Genomic DNA, 21257 nt, shown 5'->3' on the forward strand with positions numbered 1-21257 from the left:
GAAGGCCAGCCCCCTGAGTGGGTTCCATCAAAGACAGTTGTTCTAACCTTTCATTCACAGGACCTCCCAGAAAAAATATTTATGTCTATACCAGTGAAGGTTTATGATCTTCCTACAATTCAATGCAAAGCTTGCTGTAAATTTGGTCACATTGCTAAATGTCGTTCAAAACCCTGCTGCTATTCATGTGCTCAGCCTCACACTGGTGATACTTGCAAAATTTCACATGACAAAGTTTCTTGTGTATTTTGTTCAGGGCGCCATAAGGCCACTGACCCGGTTTGTCCAGAACATAAACAACAAAAGCAAATAAAAATTGTTATGTCAGACGAAAATATTGGATACATTGAGGCTGCTCAAAGTTTCCCTTCTGTTCGACACTAACCTATTCTGAAATGGCTCAAAAAATGTATTCTTCTGTTCCCCAAGTTGATAGAGTTCCTGTAACTCATAGTTATCCCTAACTATACAGAAGAAACCCCAAAATCTTATAAAAAAACTACATACAAACAGCCAAGAATTCGTCAACTTTTAAGTCCATCCTATGACATACATGCTCACCAGATATTGTTAGTAATCCTAAGTCGGCTCTTTCAAATGGGTGCGCTTTAAATAATGATTACTATGATATCACTCCTAATGAAAATCTCTTGGACTCACTGACAACACTCTTTGTTAATATAATTCATTAATAAACTTCAGCCTATTGTCCCCCTTATCTCAAACAATGGATCACAGAATAATTCAGTGGAATGCACAAAGCATTAGAAATAAAAAATCTGAATTAATACATTTGTTAAATAAATTTAAACCTATTGTTTGTGCCATTGCTGAGACATGGCTTAAGCCTAATTCCCGCTTCAGGGTCCCTGTCTCAGGGATGACAGAAACAATGGGAGAAGTGGCGCAGGATGTGCCTTGCTCATTGACAGATCTTATACTTATTCAGGTATGCCACTTTTAAATTACAGTTCAGAAATGAATATTACTGCTGCTAAAGTGCTCGACATTACTTTCATATTCGTTTATATACCTTATCCGAATAATGATTTAATTAAAGAATTAAGAAAGGTGATTTCTCAAATTCCGGGTCCATATATAGTTTTGGGTGATTTTAATTGTAAACATACTCTTTGGGGTTCCCCTTCATGTGACTCAAATTCTTACACTTTATTAGAAATGATTGATAAATTGAATTTATGTGTTGTGAATGATGGTTCTAATACTCGGAGAGTGTCTCCTTTGCATCTGCCAAGTGCTTTAGACCTCACTTTAGTATCTTCAAGTTTTGCACCTTTAATTTCCTGGAAAGTATTGAATCTATCATATGGAAGTGATCATTTTCCTACAGTTTAAACCATTCTTAAAGCCTGCCCTCCTCCTCCCATATATCAGCCGCTTTTAAAATATAAAACTATGCAGGCTGACTGGAGTAAGTTTTCAGATGTGTTGGACAGTAAAATTAATATCTTGCCTGAGGTTAATGAGCTAAACTTTTTAGAAGTATATTCTAGTTTCGTTGAATGTATTCTTCAAGCTGCCGATGAATCCATTCCTATTAAAAATACGGTTAGTAGCAGAATTCCATCCCCTCCTTGGTGGGATTCAGAGTGTACTAATATTATTAAAGAATGTAAAATAGCTGAAAAAATCTACCCTGTAAATCTTACAATGGAAAATTATTTAAACTTCCGCAAAATAGGGCTCATCCATATTCACAAAACATCTTATATAATGCTATTGTTCGTAGCCATTTTGATTACGCTAGTTTTATTTTAGAACCTTGTAACATGAAATTGTTAGAGAAACTAGATAGAATCCAAGCTAAATGCCTTCGTATTGTGGTTGGTGCAATGAGATCATCTCCTACAAATGCATTGCTAGTGGAGTGTCTGGATCCTCCACTAGTAATGCGCAGACAATACTTAGCTGATAGATTATTTTTAAACATATCTCAATATGAATCTCATCCTTTATTGCCTTTATGTAAAGCCCTATCAGATATTTGTTCTACTTCTAATTACTGGAAACATAAAGTAATTCCTCCTCTAATTAAATCTTTTAAAAAGTTTGGTACAAGTAGCGTTTATCAATTTGATAAGAATCAAATGTTTTACTTTGATTATGATACTCAAATTTTTCAACCTTCTGTCATTCTTGACCTAGGAATATCAAAAAAATCATCTGATGCTAATTCTGAATTTAATCAAATTATGGATCGGTATTTTAAGAGATGGTTCACTGATGCGTCTAGATTAAGCCCTCTGGACTATGTAGGGTCAGCTGTATGGATTCCCAAGTTTAAAATTATTCTTAATTTCAAAAACCCTCCTCAAACCTCAATTTTTACTGGTGAGGCTGTAGCTCTATATGAAGCTGTTTCTTATACCGAAAAAATAATATTAGATCACATAACCTTGACAAATCAATTATATTAACAGATTCTCTAAGCTGCTTGCAGGATTTAGTGAGTCTTCCATTCCACTCTAGGGATAATTTTTACTTATCTTTAAAAATAAAAGATGAACTTAGAGAATGCCAAAAAACAAACTTACAAGTTGTGTTAGCATGGATACCTAGCCATTCCGGAATTACGGGCAATGAAATAGTAGATGTTTGTACAAAATCAGCTATACAACAGGGCTTGATTACAGATAATAAATGTTTTATTCGTGATATAAGATCCTCTGTGAGACCTTTGTTATATGAAAAATGGAATAAAGTGTGGCAAGCGTCTTATAAAACTGGAAGTAGCATACATTATGGTAGCTTGCAACCATATATCCCAGATAGACATGGTTTTTCAAGAACAAGGGGTTTTCAAAATTAATCACGTCATGTAGCAGTGATCGGAACTATGGGAGTAAAACTTTAACAAAACTTATCGAGCGGACGTAAAAAGAGTGCTTATAGCCTTAAAAATATTCGAATATCTATGAATGTAAATATTTTTATGGCTGTAAGTACTATACTATTCCTATCCCTATGGACATGAATATTTTTAGGGCTGTATGCACTATTTTATGTCCGCTTAACAAGTTTTGTTAAAGTTTTACTCCCATAGTTCCGATCACTGATTATTAGGCTTCGCCTTGGATTCATTTGTTCCCCTGTGCGTTTGGCCAAAATGAGGATAAGGGACAGCTCTATCTGTGAGTGTGGACTGGACGAGGGTACTACAAATCATATTTTATTGGAGTGTCCTAAAATACGTTATCCTATATATGATTTTCTTCCTCGTGAGATTAGCCGTTCAGTAAATATTATCTTTTTACTAACTTTAGTTTTTACTCCGTTTTGTGGTATTTTGAATAAATTCCTAGCTAAAAATAATCTTAAATTGTAGTATGTATCATATTATTGTACAATAAGTTCGTAGATTTAATACTTAACTGTAGTTTGTTCTGTACATAGTGTAGTGTTCATATTGTTTAATAGTTGTATGTAGTCTATTAGTTAGTCGTAATTTGTATTTCTTTGCAGGTCGGATACTCCACCGAACACTGTCTATGACCGTAATATGATAAGATTCATATACTAGCCGTGTCTTATCCAACCTCGACATTGGCAGAATCATCAACACCTTGATGGAGCAATAACACGAAAAATTGATTGATTGAGCTAATAGTAACAGCATTTCGTTCGTATTCGTCGGTTTTTGTGATTTGCGGCGGTTAACTGTTTTCTACAAGATTTATCCACAAAATAAAGTTATTAAATGCCTATAGGCTTGAATTCTTCAACAAAAACGTTATCATATATGACAAACGAACAGCTGTAAAGAGCCTCAAAATGCTATCAACTTAACCCCTGGAACGCCGAACCGACAAACATACTTTTACCCGTCAAATGCCTAGTGCCGGATTCGTCCCATCCCCCTCAAACGCCGGATAGGATCGCGTACGTGCATTGAAATGCAAGTAATATAAAACTCTATTTGTAAGTGTTTAGATCTAAAAAATAAGTAAGAATATGCTAGAATACATTTGGTGACTGATAAGTGAAGAATAATAAGTCGCAGTGGAATTTAGAGGAATATATTCGATTCGTAAAAACACAGATGATTGACGGTTGATTGTACAGACATTACAATCAACAACGGTTTCATAGCAACCTACCAACACTTCCTCTCAAGCAATCATCCATCATCATGTGAACACCCGCAGCATCATCAAGCACTCCAGTCTAAACCTAAACCAGACACACACCTTTCAAACTTAACGCGAGGCAATGGCTTACTTAAGACATCGGCCAGGTTATCTTCAGTCGGGATGTACTCCAACTGAATCAACCCCCCATTGACGCAATGACGAACGAAATTGTACCTAATATCAATATGTTTCGTCCGCCGGTGAGAAACAGGATTGTTGGCCAACGCCATGGCGCTCTGGTTGTCTACAAACATGTTCCCTTTATGTAACGTAGAACACGCTTAGCCGCCTTCATGTGTACAAATCGGCAACATGAATTATATTGAGCTAAGAAGCTCACAGCCGCCGAGATATCGGACCTCGTGTTACAGGCTAGGTAATTCAATGCACCAACCAAAGACTGGTATCGTAATTGTTCTTGGCGATTCAACTCCTCACCACCCCCATCTGCCAAAACCTTATGCAGATCCAGTTCTAGTGGAGTTTTCACTGGTTTGCATTGATCCATACCATACCATGATCCTTTAGAACGGTTTCGATAAACTTCCTCTGATGTAGGAAAAACGTACCTTCTTTTCCTCGTTCTAAACTCATGCCTAAACATTGTCGAGCTTCCTCTAAATCCTTCACTTTGAAGTATTTCCGCAAACCGCTCAACAATTCCACCTTACTATTAATATTTTCAAAAAATATTATAAAATCGTCAACATAAAGACATGAAAATATCGTCTTTAAAATATAAACAACTATCGTACTCGGAACGTTGAAATGACATTGACAACAAAACATCATTAACTTTTTCGTTCCACGAGCGACTTGCTTGTTTAAGGCCATATATTGCCTTTTGCAATAAACAAACTTTTGATTTCTGACCTTCGCTGTCAAAACCTTCCGGTAATCGCATATAAACTTTTTCGTGTAAATCGCCGTTTAGAAACGCAGTATTTATATCGAAATGATGCACCTGTAAATAATTTTCTGCAGCCAACGCCAGCAATAACCTTAAAGTCGATCTTCTTATGACGGGAGAAAATGTTTCAAAATAATCCACACCGTACGACTGCGTGAAACCTTTTGCAACAAGTCTGGCTTTGTATGTCATGTTTCCATCGGCGTCATACTTGTATTTGTATATCCATTTATTTCCTACTACTTTGGCTTCTGGCGGTTTATCAACAACCTTCCAAACGTCGTGTTCCTTCATACGTCGTGTTACTCCAACTCACGTTCCATTGCTGCTTGCCACTCATGACTGTCAGGTCTCTGTAATGCCTCCTTGTATGATCGGGGCTCTTCCTCTATATTGCAGGTACTATGGTAGCAATATAGCCCGATATGTGTACTATGTAACCTATTCCGTAGAGGATACCTAGGTTCTGCCTCATTGTGCATATCAGCCACTCTTCGTTCTTCGTTACGATCTTCAATGGCCGGTTCTTGTCCAGAAGCTTCATTGAGTACTTCGGGCTCAGCTGTACTAGTAGTTTCCGCGCAAGCTTCTACGGGTACACCAGCTGTGTCCGAGCTCTCTACAGCATCTTCATAGGACTCCTCTGCCATTGACGTATTCGGAACCTTTGAGGAACGACCGATTTCCCATACAACAGCATTGTCTTCATCTTGAACAGTCCTCTGAGATGATGTTAACTTTACATTTGAACCAGTATCTGATGCTTTTAAATCAGAACCTTCAATAAATGGGAGAATCAACTTTTTAGCGTCACTCGTTGCCATGGTTATGATTAGTTGTCCAGGGGACAAAAGTTCATTGAAATACTGATTTTATGGTACTTAAATGTATCAAACTTGCGTTTATGTGGTCGTTATAACCAATGTCCATAATGGGCCCCCTACTAAGCATGTTAATAGAACGGCATACAACGTCTCTTCAAACAAACTGTGCCACTGTTGTCCCTTGGACAACGGGACAGGATAACAAAACAAAAAAAGTTGATTCACCCAAATGTAACATCTCGACCTGTTATAATCTGCCTAGGATTGCTAAGATCTGCAAAGCGATAGCCTTCAGTATCTTCGCAATAACCAACGAAAATATATTGCTTTGCCTTAGCGTCCCATTTCTTCCTCTTTTCCTTTGGAATATGCACATAGGCCGTTGAACCAAATACTGTTAAATGATCCAACCTTTGTACTTTCCCTGTCCACAGTTCTTCCGGAATCTTTCCATTATTGGCGCTATGAGGCAGTCTGTTTTTGACATATACAGCTGTGTTACAAGCTTCCGCCCAAAACTTCTTATTTAAGCCTTTATCCATAAGCATGGTCCGTGCCATCTCTGTAATCGAACGCAGGGACCTCTCCGCGACCCCGTTCTGTTCTGCCGTGTAGGGAACTGTCAACTGGTGCCTGATTCCCTTGCTGGAAAGAAATGCATTAAAATCTTTATTAATAAACTCGGTCCCATTGTCCGTCCTCAGTCGTTTGACTGTCAAACCTGTCTCATTCTCCACATGTGTCACAAAATCCTTAAAGAAACTCAAAGTTTGTGACTTTTCCTTAAGAAAATAAACAAACATTTTCCTAGTGAAATCATCCACAATGATGAACATGTAATGAGCACCTCCGTAAGAACGTTCCGACATTGGTCCGCACAAATCGGCATGTAATAAGCCGAATTTGTCATCTGCTCGTCCTCCTTCACCCTTTGGAAAAGGTAATCTCCTAATCCATTACGCTTTTACCTCCAAGTTCGATCTGTGTAAGCTTCCGTAAATCGCTCAGATTCACATGACAAAGCCTCCGATGCCAAAGCGCCAACGAGTCCTCAACTTGAACTGTAGCCAAAGCCCCTTCTATAACAGGAAAACAGTCATCCAACTTATAGATACCTGAGACTTCACTAGCAGTCACCACAAGTTTACTCGTAATTTGGCCTATCGACCGGTGAAACATCCTAGAACCATCAGAATCAAATATCAACTTCTACCCATTCTGCACCAACTTTGATATCGATAAAAGATTAACTTTCAAGTCGGGTACATAATAACAATCTTTTATAGGTAACAAAACTCCTTTTAAACTTACCATAATGTCACCCTTACCCTCACTTGACATTTTGTCATCATTCGAACATGTCACAACATTCTTATCAGTTATCATAAAGTCTCTAAACCAGTGCTTATGAAAACTCATGTGGTTCGATGCACCGCTGTCCAGATAAAACGACGAGGGGCTGAAGGAAGCAACTTTCTTCGAGTTTGAAGAAACCATTGATACGCCTTCGCTATCCATTTCCTTCACCAGCTTCGGGCAATCTGACTTCTTGTGACCCTTCTTGCCACATCTAAAGCTCTTGAGCTTTAATACTGAATGTTGACCTTGTTTCTTTGCTACAACGCCGAATTCGCAACTGATGAATCATTCGAAGAACTCAGGCCGGAATCCTCTTGTAACAGCTTCTGACGGACATTTTCAGAGGTAAGCTTCATACCTGAGTGTTCTAATGCCATCCGCAATGGTCTATACTCATCAGGTAGACCTCTCAATAGTACTACGGCTATCAAATCGTCATCAAAGCTCTGATTAATCTCTTTCTGCTTTTTGAGCTCATCACGGATGCAACGTATTCATGCATAGACTTGTGATTTTCTAGCTTTGCATCCAAGAGATTATTAATTAAAGATATCCGCCGGTTAATACCTTTATCTTCGAATATAGCTGCCAACGCGTCCCACACCTCCTTAGCGTAAGATAGATTCTGCACATACGGGTACAGATGCGGCTCCAGATGTAGACATATTAACGTGAAAGCCTCCTGATCCTTCTCTATTTCTGCAGAATCTTCTTTATTCGGTAGTGTTGACGTGTACTTGAAACATTTTTCGCGAACGAGTAACATTTTAATTGCGAACTTCCATGACGTATAATCTTCTAATCGGCACAAGGCAGTTGAGACAGATTGTACAGATCCGGGACTAGGCAGTAGACGGGTACAAAAATTGAAGACCCTCTGGCAATTGACAGGACTGGTACGGATCAGGCACTAGGCGTCCCAAGGGTTAAACAACCAATTTTTCTAAGTATTTTTTTACGATTAAGTAGGAGAGCGGACCCTGGCGCTAGACCGGGGAAACGCTAGGTTGAAGAAGAGGAGGATTTTTTTACAGTAAACATAATAAAATAAGCATGGCAAAGTGGAAACTATGTCGTCATAAGTTTGGCACAGAGGAGTTTACTTTGGAGGAAGACACAAAAATATCCATTGGCAGAGGATACGACAATAAAATAACGTTGTCGAGCATAGTGATATCGAGAAATCATTGTGTTATAGAAGCACAAAAAGACCGCATTTTAATTACAGACTTAAAAGTAAGTACACAAGTACTTTTTTAGGGTTCTATACCCAAAGGGTAAAACGGGACCCTATTGCTAAGACTCCGCTACGTCTGTCTGTCACCAGGCTGTATCTCATGAACCGTGATAGTTTGACAGTTGAAATTTTCACAGATGATGTATTTCTGTTGCCGCTATAACAAAAAGTACGGAACCCTCAGTGGCTGAGTCCGACTCGCACTTGTCCGGTTTTTTTTACTTAGCCTCTCATCATTTATTATTATTAGTTACTTACTAGAACTACTACTATACTATAGTTACTTACTAGAACTAATATCCAACCAAAAATTATTATATTTTCAAATCTTAGAGAAATTTAGTGGATAAGAACTAACATACCAATTTAATAAAATATTTAGTTACTGTCCACAGACGGACGGAAACCTGAAAGGTAGGTGAATATTTTTTTCCTCCCAATATGATCTGTATGGCCTATTTAAGGAGGTATTTAGTTTACATCCACTCCTTTGTTAGCGCTGTGTGAATGAAATGGTATATTGTATGTGAGCAGAAGTTAAAAAATAAAATAGCCTTTATTTGCGACCCTTTCTTTTTGTGTTGCATGCTAAACACTTACTGTTGGAACATATGTAAACTACATGTGTCATAGACTTATACGTATTTACTGGTTGTTTACTATAGCTACGCTTTTATACTTTGACTGTTGTCATCCACGGAAAATTAAACACACTTTTATTTAAATCAAGTGGTTTTTCTCTATTATGGTAGCAGACCTTATGGTTACAGCCGCTTAATGTGAAGTGAGCGTCTGCGGAGTGCTGTGTGCGTTATTCTTTATGTTGTGAAAATTCTGCGCACGAAATTCCAAAATCGAAATGGCGACGTCCAGTTCGGGGGCGGCTAATGTTCCAGCTATTGAGAAATTAAATGGCATGGGGAACTACGGATGATGGAAATTCATGGTAAAGATGATCCTGATCCAAGAAGGTTTGTGGGAGTGCGTTGAGAGCAATGATGGTGTGAAACCTATTTGCGACGATAAAAAGAAGCAACAGAAAGCACTGGCTCGCATTTGTCTGAGCATAAACCCTGTGGCCATCACGCACGTGCCTAACGCAACTACCGCACGGGAGGCGTGGGTAAGTCTTCAGACTGCATATGAAGACAGGGGTCTTTGCCGAAGACTGAGCTTAATGCGGCAGTTGTTTGGGATGAAGCTCCAGGAGTATCCCAATATGGAATCGTATCTTACGAAGATATGTGATGTCGCACAACAATTAACCGACATCGAAGCTCCGCTGAACGACGAATTTCTAGCTGTGATAATGTTAAGTGGACTCACATCTGACTATGACCCACTGATAATGGCGCTAGAAAACTGCAGTGTCAAATTGTCGAGCGAGCTGGTAAAGCAAAAGTTATTACAGGAACATCAGCGCCGGGCTAACGGAACGGACACGAGTAGTGGTTCCGTGACGGTGGCGAAGCGACGTGACGAAAAGCCTGTCAATGTTTCCGCTGCAAAAGGTTCCGCTGGAAAGAATTGTCCAGAGAACAGGAAGACGAAGGGACCCGTTGCCCAAGAAATGGCACACATGCTGAGCGCACTGTAGATGTGCAGAAGGATTTCTGGTACGTCGATTCGGGTGCATCGAGCCATTTCTGCAACCGGAGGGACATCCTTGACGACTTCGTTCCAGACACGAGCTTGGAAGTCACCGTGGCGAACGGCGAAAGGCTTTGTAGTGTGGGTCGTGGCAGTACCGAACTGCATGTTAAAGACGGTATAAAAACTCTTTATGACGTAGTTAATATACCGAACTTGTCATGTAATTTGCTATCTGTCAGCGCTTTGACGTCTAAAGGTTTTAAAATCGTATTTGTTTCTGATGTTTGTAATATTTATTTTGGAAATGTTTTATATGCTATTGCAAAATGTGAGAATGGTCTTTACAAATTACAAATCGTCTCGAACACGCGTAATAGTAAACCGAGATCGTCTGAGTCTGCGTCCGCTGAACATGTCGCGGCGAACGTGGGGACTGGACGTGTTATCTCTCAAGATGTGTGGCATCGTCGTCTATGTCATCTGAATTCAAGAAGCATGAACCTACTGAAATCAGGTATGGCCAACGGCATTGACTTTAATAACTCCGAGTTTAAACAATGCATTTCTTGCATAGAAGGGAAAACGCCTAAGTTACCGTTTCCAAAGAAATCGTTTACTAGAGCGACTGAAGAGCTGGTTTGGATCAGAAATACTGGGCAGAAGCAATGAATACCGCAGTTTATGTGAAGAACAGATCGCCAACCAAGGCCGTGTTGGGCGCAACTCCAGAGGAGAAGTGGTCGGGATCTAAGGTAAATCTGAACCATTTACGAATTTTTGGTTGTGTTGCTTACTCTGTCGTAGAGGATCGTAAGAAACTGGATCCGAAATGTAGACCGTACATTTTAGTTGGTTACTGCGAGAATACGAAAGGATATCGGCTCATAGATCCCGCTCATCCTACGAAATGTATATTTTCGCGTAACGTTGTGTTTGTAGAGGACAAATTCTACAAGGACACGGTTCAGCAACCTGTGGTCAACGAGCCGACTCCGTACATGGTCATTACTAATGAATCTGAAAATGTAGGAGTGCAGACGGCTGAATGCGTTGACGTCGCGGAAGAGTCGGAGCCTGCGAATGAGAACCAGGACGCTGATGATACCGAAAACGATGAAACCAGTACTTCAGATGAAGAGAACGCTCCTGGGTTGTCTTCTTGGGATTCGGAGGAATCGAGAGGACGGAGCGATTTCGAGGAGGCATTTTGTTCGGTATTCACCACCAGCGCGAGTTGCGGCGCGGAAACCCCCACTACCGTACGCGAGGCACTCGACGGTCCTGAGTCTGTGCAGTGGAAGGGAGCGATGCAAGATGAGTGTCAGTCTTTCTTAGATAACAAATATCTGGAACTTGTGGACTTGCCGAAGGGGAAGAAACCTGACAAGGGCAAGTGGATATTTAAGAAAAAGAGAGGCATGAATGGAGAGCTCCTGCAATACAAGGCTCGGTTGGTTGCGAAGGGATTCACACAAAAGTATGGAGTAGATTACTTCGAAACTTTCTCACCCGTCGTGAGATACTCCACAATAAGACTACTCTTGGCACTGGCGGCGGAATATGATATAAAAGTTGATCATATGGACGTCAAGACAGCTTTTCTAAACGGTGACTTGAAAGAAGAAGTTTATATGGAAATTCCTGAAGGCTTTGGAGTAGAGAGCGGCAAAGGGAAAGCATTTCGCTTGCTGAAGGCTGTCTATGGGTTAAAACAAGCCAGTAGATTAGGGAATGAGAAGATAAACGACGTTCTTGTGAAAACGTTGAAGTTCAAGAGACTGGCGTCCGAGCCGTGTGTCTAATTTAGATCGAATAACAATGGAATTGTCATTCTCGGCCTTTATGTTGATGACATATTGATATTCAGCAATAATCAAACTGAGAAAAAGGCGGTAAAAGAGGAGATGATGAAACAGTTTGTTATGAAGGATCTTGGGCCTGCGAAATGTATATTGGGAATACACGTCAGCCGGAAAGATGGAAATATCATTCTGGATCAGTCTGGTTATATCAGCAAAGTATTGGAAAGGTTTAAGATGACTGACTGTAAACATGCCAAAACACCGATGGAAGTTGGTTTGAAACTTGAGAAAGCTGAGAAGACTGGAGACTACGAGTACAGAAACTTGATCGGTTGCCTTATGTATATCGCGGTCTGTACGCGTCCTGACATCGCGCATGCTGTAAGTATGTTAAGTCAGTTTAACGATTGCTACTCGGAAGCTCATTGGAATGCCGCGAACCGCATGCTTCGGTACTTAAAGGGTACGATTGACTACAGCATCAAGTATGAGAAGAGTGGGTAGAACGTGACAGGGTCAGCGGACGCAGACTGGGCGGCTTATGTATTTAAGTTAGGCAATTCTTTCGTTTCTTGGGAGAGTCGTAAACAAAGTACAATTGCCCTAAGCAGTACGGAAAGTGAATATATGGCATTATCTGATGCGTGCAAAGAGGCATTGTTTATTAGGGCATTCATGTTGGAATGTTTGAAGTAAGATGTCAAAGTGGTGGTTTACAATAACAATCAATCTGCAATTAAATTGTCTGAGAACCACATTTTTATGCAAGGACTAAGCATATTGATGTTAGACATCATTTTATTCGCGAGATAGTTGAAAATGGTGTGCTGGTAATAAAGTATATGTGTACTGACGACATGCTGGCCGATGCTTTAACAAAGCCTTTATGTATTGAAACGTTCCAGCGTTTCGTTAGAGATTTTTATATGCTTAGTGCTTAGTCGATAATAGTAATTTGTATTTGATGTGTACTATGAACATATAGTTTAAGGGGTGCTGTTGGAACATATGTAAAGTACATGTATCATAGACTTATACGTATTTACTGGTTGTTTACTATAGCAACGCTTTTATACTTTGACTGTTGTCATCCACGGAAATTAAACACACTTTTATTTAAATCAAGTGGTTTTTCTCGATTACTTACAAAGTATAACATATAAATTGTATTCAAATATAAAAACATAGTTACTAAAATAATATTGTGCATGAGATTTTTTTTTTATTTTTTTAATCATGTTGGGATCCCCTTATGGGTATAGGCCTCCTCCAGTTTTTACCATGCATCTCGATCTTGGGCTAGATAATGCCACCTCACGCCGGCAGTTTTCTTTATGTCATCAGCCCAACGCTTGAGTGGGCGTCCTAAGTGTCACCACTCCCTGGTCCTCGCCATTCCGTCACTCTTTTCGCCCATCTTGAGCTATCGTAACGTGCAATGTGTCCTGCTCATCTCCACTTCATTTTTTTGACATTTTTTTTTTATACCACGACGGTGGCAAACAAGCATACGGCCCGCCTGATGGTAAGCAGTCACCGTAGCCTATGGACGCCTGCAACACCAGAGGCATTACATGCGCGTTGCCGACCCTTTAAAAAACTGTACACTCCTTTTTTGAAGAACCCCATACTGTAGCCCCTCGGGAAAACCTCGGCAGGAAGCTCATTCCACAGCCGAAGCGTTCGCGGGAGGAAATTCCTCTTAAACCGCACAGTACGCGACCATTTAGGTTCTAGGGTGTGAGGATGAACACCCTGCCGACGGCGAGCGGTGCGGTGATAGAAAGCGGCCGTTGGCATCATGTCAAACAATTCTTCAGAGCACAGCCCATTGTACAACCGGTAGAACACACACAAGGAGGCAAAGTCTCTCCTTAGACTTAAAGGTTCAATACCGCTTGTGAGTTTGGGATCGTCGACGATTCGTACAGCGCGCCTTTGGACTGAGTCGAATGGTCCAAGCTGGCATGCAGGTGCTCCTGCCCAAAGGTGACAGCAATACTCCATATTATAATGCATCAATTACTTTCGTTGTTTCCCGGATGTCTGTTTCTAATCTTGTCTTTTATCTTGACATTGAATAGGCTCCTCTCCATTGCTCTCTGACAAACCAAAATCTTTTGGGCATTCTGTTCAACTCCACGTCTGGGAGGCGTATGTCAGTGTTGGTAGGATGATATAAAACTTACTAAAAATGATTTATATAATAACATAAAATGTATACTTGATTTTGAACTCAATAATTCAGTGGTCGAAAACTAGCTCATACCTGGACAGAAACAATTTTTTTGTGGAATTTAACTAAAATAATACATCTTTTGCAAAATATGTGTTTTATATGTAGAAAAAAAAAACATTACTTCTTATACTCTTATGCCCATAAGATTTTTTATTCACATTGTTGGCAACTCATATAATTGGACGTAAACTAACACACCTAGTTGTAGCAGAAAAAGAAATAAAACAAAACAAAGTTATTAGGTATAGAGTGAACAGTTATAATTAACTAACAGAACTATTGACAATAAAAATCACAAACAAACATCACATTAACATATTTGATTTCCCTTTTTTTTGCTTTTATTAAAAATTATCTATATGGCAGGTATAATAAAATTAAATTAAAAAGCCTTTTATTCTAAGCATAAATCAGTTACAAATTCATAATATTATGAATAATTTAAAATTAGGTTGTGGTTTATAGGTTTAAGTACATTGTTATTACGTGCATTAGACTCCTTTTAGGTGAAGGCCTCCTCCATCGACTTCCACTTATCCCTATCCTTAGCAATATGGAGCCAGTTTGGTCCAGCTGTTTTTTTGAATATCCTCGTCCCATCTTGTATATGGTCTACCCCAATGCTTGCCTTGTGGGCCACTCTACCTGGTGATTTCTGACGTCCATCTACCATCTTCAAGTCGCGCCACGTGACCCGCCCATCGGAAATTTATTTTTGTATGTCGAATTTTCTCTATTTTTTTAATTTTCATGATGCTGCCTTCCAAGGCTCTTTGGCATGTGTTGACTTTGTTTGAAGCTTTTTGTATAAATTTCCAAGTTTAGCAGCCATATGTTAGACATGGAAGTATGCATGAGTGCATAATTTTTCGTTTTTGGGTCTATTGACATATTGCTCTTTATTATTTCTTTATAGCTCCAGAACTTGTTTCAGGATTGTCGTGATCTTCTTTATATCTCAATGTCGTTGTTACTGTCAAAACTGATTTGCTTGTCCAGATAGATATACTGTTGTACATACTCCACCATTTCGTTTTCCAAGGTGATGGTTTTCTTTATGCTATTTGTCATTATTTTAGTTTTCGATAGGTTGATGTGGCATACGGCAGGTATAAAATATTAATATTATTTGCATTGCTTCATTCAAATAAATTCATATATTTTCCTTCTTAACATCATTTTTAAACTGGGATTTAATTTGTACATGTCCTTGACAGCTATTACACAAAATATTTTGTCAGGTGACAACCATAACTCCATCATATTATTAATTGTCCTAATCTACTAAGATTAGTTACTTTCAGTTGTCCGCATCACCCCTTACGCCCTCGATCGCTGTTTCATATTAGTTTTTCGGTCAAAAACTTTTCCAGGCATACCTTTTTCAGACGAGTTCCTAGTTACTATAATAAAAATCTATTCGAAGTAGATTGTTTTCAAAATTAGTTGGCTAGTCTAAAAGATATAGTTAAAAGTAAGTTGTTTTAGTATATAAGTACAGATATCAGTTATTTTTTCTATCAGATTCAAAAATTTGCATTAAGTAGCTATATAACTATATATATATCAGTTAACATAATTTATAATTTATGAACCTCCAGGTCTTTTTGTTGTATTTTCCTTTTGTTGTGGTACATCGTTTGTATTGCATTGTTGATATGTTTATACGACTGTTTGGTTTCTAAATAAATTAAAAAAATAATAATAATAACTCACTAATTGCAAAAAATAATGATGATGATGAAACAAAAATTGACCATATTTTGGTTGTTGCATGTTCCTTGTGCAATTGTATTCCCTTTTATAATTTCATTTTAATCAAAATATAATAAAAAAATATTATAGGACATTATCGCACACATTGACCCAGACAGTAAGGTCAGTAAGGCTTGTTATAAATATGTATATTTGTTGAAAGTATTTTGTACTATGTTTTAGTACATTAACAATATGGACTGTCCTATAAAGTAGCTATCAATTAGCCTTCTATTTCGGCTCCATATATATTCACGAAATATTGCAATTTCCATCAAATATCAAGGATTTTTACAATATTTGCCTTTAATCAGCTTATGCTAGGAGACAATATGATGTACAATCTGCGGTCTTATATACTTAATAAGATAAATAGTGAACTAAATATTAATTCGAAAAATGTATACGAATGTAAACAATTACTTTGTGATTGGTTATATACATTAGACTACAGTAAGACTGAAAATTTGATTCAAAAATAATAATAAAAGTAGGATCTTAATTCATGTAAATTAAGGATAAACTCTATTTACCTAATAATTTAATATTGTAATTTAATAACCCAACTGCTAAAATGAACACACACACTCACAACATACACACACACACACACGCTTAGCTTGTAATTCTGTTACTTATTTCTTTAGTTTTAGTTCTAAGATACTCAATGTAACATAGTTATACTCAAATCATATTACAATGTTCTAATTAGTTACCAATTGGAAAAACGAGACTTTCTGACATTGGTACTCAATACCTACTAGAAGGTCTCAACCCCTTGTATTATTGTATCATTTTAGATTGAATGAAATAAAATTTATTTATTTAATCAGGCGGTGCAACATTTTAAATTCTTCTTTTGGAAAATTTTAATTTTTTTTTTCAGAGCTCTAATGGCACCTACATTGGGAGTAAAAAAATACTCGTTGGAGCTACATTATCTGCCAAGCATAATGATATAATAGGTTTTGGATGGACCACCGTGGTCAGCTCACTTCCATCCATCACAGACAATGATAAACATGTTTATAAATTAGTTAACGAAAACTACAATGAAACTGCATTCAACAGAGAATCTACATCTAACAGAATACAATATCTTAGTGACAGTGATGATAACCTGGAATCGAAAATTTCTTCCATGGATGCAGAGGAGGTGGTTGCAAATGAACTTTTATCTAATAAAGTTAAATCAGGGTCTAAGTCCTTGAAAAGAAAATCACTTGATCATATTGATGCTGGTAGTGTAAAAATTAAAAAAGATGATAATGTAACTGATTCTAGATCAAACAATCAAATAATAAAAAAAGAAGAGGACCTTCTAAAACAAAGCACTAATTTTATCAACCTTTTATCAGATAGTGATAGTGAAGTAACAACCAAAGATTCTAAGAAGAGTTTACATGACACTAAGAAAGTTAAAATGGATCCTATCTTAGAGGAACAACCAAAACATGAAAATGAGAATATTAAAAACAATCCAATTTTGGAGGAGCAACCAAAATGTGACAATAAGAAAATTAAAATTGATCCAATTATAGAGGAACAACCGAAATTAACATTCAAAGAAGAAGTAATGAATACTGAAAATGAAATATCAGATTATGAAGCGTTTGATGTAAAGCAAGAATATTTAGGATTTGATGATAATGAACTCATTCAAATAGAGGATAGTGATACTGATAGTGAATCAGAACAATGGCTAATGAGACTTTCCCAAAGCTCGCCTGGCAAACCATTCATAAAACGCAGCAGTGAAATAGTTCCTCAGCCAGAAAACACCTCATACAGTCAGATAGATCCTATTATTGACTTAGACAATGATGAAGAATTCTATGATGATATAATAAGTATTCCGCCCCCTCCACAACCTAAAGAATCTGAAAATATGGTAAGTCCTAATAAAAAGATAGATGAAATATCTGCAAAAAATAAGGAGTTTTTTGGGGAGATAACTGATGAAGAAGACTTTTTGAACGATATGATAAGCCTTAGTACACCGAAAACCCCAAATGCACATGAGGATTTGGAGAAAGGTCAAGACAAAGTTGATGGGTTTTCTACAGTTCCACCCCAACCCGCCATTGATAATCAAAATGAGATCGGAAAGAAAGCACAAATGATTGAGCCCCTTCTGCAGTTACCAAAGAGGAAATCACACTATGCCACTAGTCCTGAAGGTACATAGTATTAGTATAGACTTTATTAAGGATCTGATTAATTAATTAAAATTGATATTACTTTTTTACTTTACTTTATGAATCAATCTTTTATTTATTGATTTATTACTGTTACAGGTAAATCAAAAGTTACTACATCATCAAGAAGTACTTCTGTAAAACCACCTTCATCTTCTTCAAAGAGGAGTAAGTCATCAAAACACTCCTCATCTAAAAATCAGATTAGTGATGCAGTAAAAGAAGAACGAAGAAAGAAATTAAGGGAGATTGCTACAAAAGATAAACAAACAGACCTAAATTCTAGTAAAACTGATATTTCGGACAATCAATCCAATAAAGCAAAGGTTAATGTTAAACAAACGTCTGCCAACCGAGGGGCGTTCTTGGCAGATGAACGAGTAGCGCAAGCAGTTGTAAAACCTATGGCAAGAAAAAGTAGTCCAGAAAAACCACATAAAACGAAGAGCAAGAAAACAGAAACATCTCGAAAAAGTTCACATAGCCGGGAGGCGCGTTCCGAAGACATTGAAAACTCGAAAAAACGAAAAGAAAAAGATACTAAAGAGGCAGAAAAAGTTGAAACCAAAACAACTAAGAAACCATCTGACCCACGGATACCACTTAAGAGCCTTAAACCATTGTCAGAAAGTGAAGAAACTACGAAACCAATATCAAAAGTAGATCCCATGCCCGCTAAAAAAGGAAAGAAATCGGTCCGTTTTTCAGATGCACCTCCTCAAATTGTCGAATTCGAAATTGAACCAGGAAACAGGCTGAATAAGACTAGCTCTATAAAAACTACACTTGTAGACACTCCTCGACGTATGCCGTCATTCTCTTTAGAAAAATTGACTTTAATAAAAATTCTGAGGTGGAATCCACATTGGCTAGATGAGCAGATTAACAATAATGATCCGCCTCCAATATTAGGGCATAATAATATTCCCTTGAATATTTTCCAAGCATTTGATAATCATCATCAATATGTTGGGTAAGTGAATGAAAATTTGCTGAATAAATCATTTGGAGATGGATGCATGTGGGATTATAAGCAACTGACAAGGGCGTAGTCAGTGAACTAGGAGACGGGCAAGTTTATATCACATATCCATTTTTACAAACAATAAAAGCGGCCAAGTGCGAGTCGGACTCGACCATGAAGGGTTCCGTACCATTTATGACGTATTAAAAAAACTACTTACTAGATCTGGTTCAAACCAATTTTCGTTGGAAGTTTGCATGGTAATGTATATCATATATTTTTTTTAGATTTTTCATTCCGTTATTTTAGAAGTTACAGGGGGGGGGACACACTTTTTTTCACTTTGGAAGTGTCTCTCGCGCAAACTATTCAGTTTAGAAAAAAATGATATTAGAAACCTCAATATCATTTTTAAAGACCTATCCATAGATACCCCACACGTATGGGTTTGATAAAAAAGATTTTTTTGAGTTTCAGTTCTAAGTATGGGGAACCCCCAAAATTTATTGTTTTTTTTCTATTTTTGTGTAAACATCATAATGCGGTTCATAGAATACATCTACTTACCAAGTTTGAACAGTATAGCTATTATAGTTTCGGAAAAAAGTGGCTGTGACAGAATCGGACAGACAGACGGACATGACTAATCTATAAGGGTTCCGTTTTTTGCCATTTGGCTACGGAACCCTAAAAATTACAAATATGGAAGCGATTTCTCTAAATGTTAAATTACACAAAAAAAACTATGATAAAAAAATAAAACCAACAAATACTAAAATTCTTTAGAGATGTATAAGTCTCTAAGTGTCAGAGATAAAATATATTTAAAAAAAAAAAACAAAAATATTTTATCCTTAGAGATGTAGAAGTTCTCCAAGGTTTGAATTCTTATATAAATAATTAAAAAACAAAAAATTTAATCAGACAAGAACCGAATGAAGTGCCTCACGTTAATGCCACTCAAAAGTAAAGTTACATACTTATAACATAACATGTAGCCCGTGTAAGCTTCAACAGACCGGTCTCCACAAACAGCACCTGTTCACGAGTATGACGCGTATCTCAGCCATCGCCTCCCTCAACCTTCATTCGGGAAAGTGGCGACCCGATCAACGACGCCACCGTAAAGTAAAGACTTTTAAGCGAGCATGACATGTTCATGCTGCCGGGTTGTATTAATATAAATAAATATTTAAAAAATGTGAGATACAACATTTGTGCTTGTATGTTACATTAGAGACGGCATAGCGCCACATAAACGCGACTACATAATATTCGTAAGGAGTATGCCTACCTATAAAACTAAATTACAAACTTAAATTTAAATTCACTTAGAGATGTACAGGTTATTAAAATAAAATTAACTTTAAAATAAAATAAAATCTTAGAGGTGTATAAGGTCTCTAAGTGTCCAAAACTAAAATTAACTAAAACAATACAGCAAACAAGCGAGAACATGATGGTCTCTTGTGTCAGTGCTACTGGACACTAGTATGGTTATTTCACAGAAAGAAAACGAACACACTATTACTTACATTTTTAACATACTATCCAGATCAAGCTACTGGCTTAAAGTCATCCTCATCATCTATGAAATCATTAAAGGCTTGGCCAAACACATGGCGCGACGCAGCGCTGCGTGATGCCGACGCGATGCCTGTTCAAACATCAGGGCGCGCGCAGATCGCGCCGGCCTCGCGCTCTCAACACGCCCCCATCGCGCGCGCAAACGCGGCGTGAGCGCGGCGCGATGCGGGCGTGACTCGCGCCGGGATTCAGCATGCGCGCGGGGAGGGTCGCTCCGCTCATTCTTTTCGAAGCCACTGATCAGAGCGTTTTTTTGTTGTTCGAAGCGACGCTATTATACGAGAATGTCGAGTGAATCGGACGACTCTGACATTGAGGACACTCTTTTGTTTCTGGCGGCCGCTTCTAGAAAGTGTAAGTACTAGAAATTGGGTTCATCCAATTAATACTAAAAGATTGGAATATGGAGAATATAAGATTGTGCCGGGAGTTACAATCGGATGAAGAAAAGTTATTCTCTTTTCATAGCTTCATTAGTTATTTGTACAACAAGAGAGCAAAGTTTGATATTTCTTCGAGTGCTTATTTTGAGTCCCGTGCAAGCGAAAGATTCTATAATAGATTCACGAGCGTAGCGATTGAATCTAATTTAGAATCTTGAGCGTAGTAAGGGACTCAAAAGCGCACGAGATGTAAAT

The 21257-nt window shown here is 38.0% G+C and overlaps 1 protein-coding gene across 10 annotated transcripts in view; it reads left to right on the plus strand.

Annotated features, from left to right (window-relative positions):
• Window positions 1–21257, plus strand: part of LOC133523477 (uncharacterized) — a 71437-nt gene that overhangs the window by 1338 nt on the left and 48842 nt on the right. Inside the window, exons 2-5 of one of the 10 annotated variants that reach the window (XM_061859084.1) lie at window positions 3484–3627; window positions 8211–8480; window positions 16757–18050; window positions 18168–19041. In XM_061859084.1, coding sequence (XP_061715068.1) covers window positions 8298–8480; window positions 16757–18050; window positions 18168–19041 — 2351 coding nt within the window. In that variant the 5' untranslated portion in view covers window positions 3484–3627; window positions 8211–8297. Of the gene's footprint in view, window positions 1–3483; window positions 3628–7525; window positions 8481–16756; window positions 18051–18167; window positions 19042–21257 lie in introns of those variants that run through there. The other 9 variants (XM_061859085.1, XM_061859091.1, XM_061859089.1 and 6 more) reach the window with 9 other exon arrangements.

Source organism: Cydia pomonella, chromosome 12 (assembly GCF_033807575.1).
Source record: "Cydia pomonella isolate Wapato2018A chromosome 12, ilCydPomo1, whole genome shotgun sequence".
In the NCBI taxonomy this organism is placed as follows: Eukaryota; Metazoa; Arthropoda; class Insecta; order Lepidoptera; family Tortricidae; genus Cydia; species Cydia pomonella.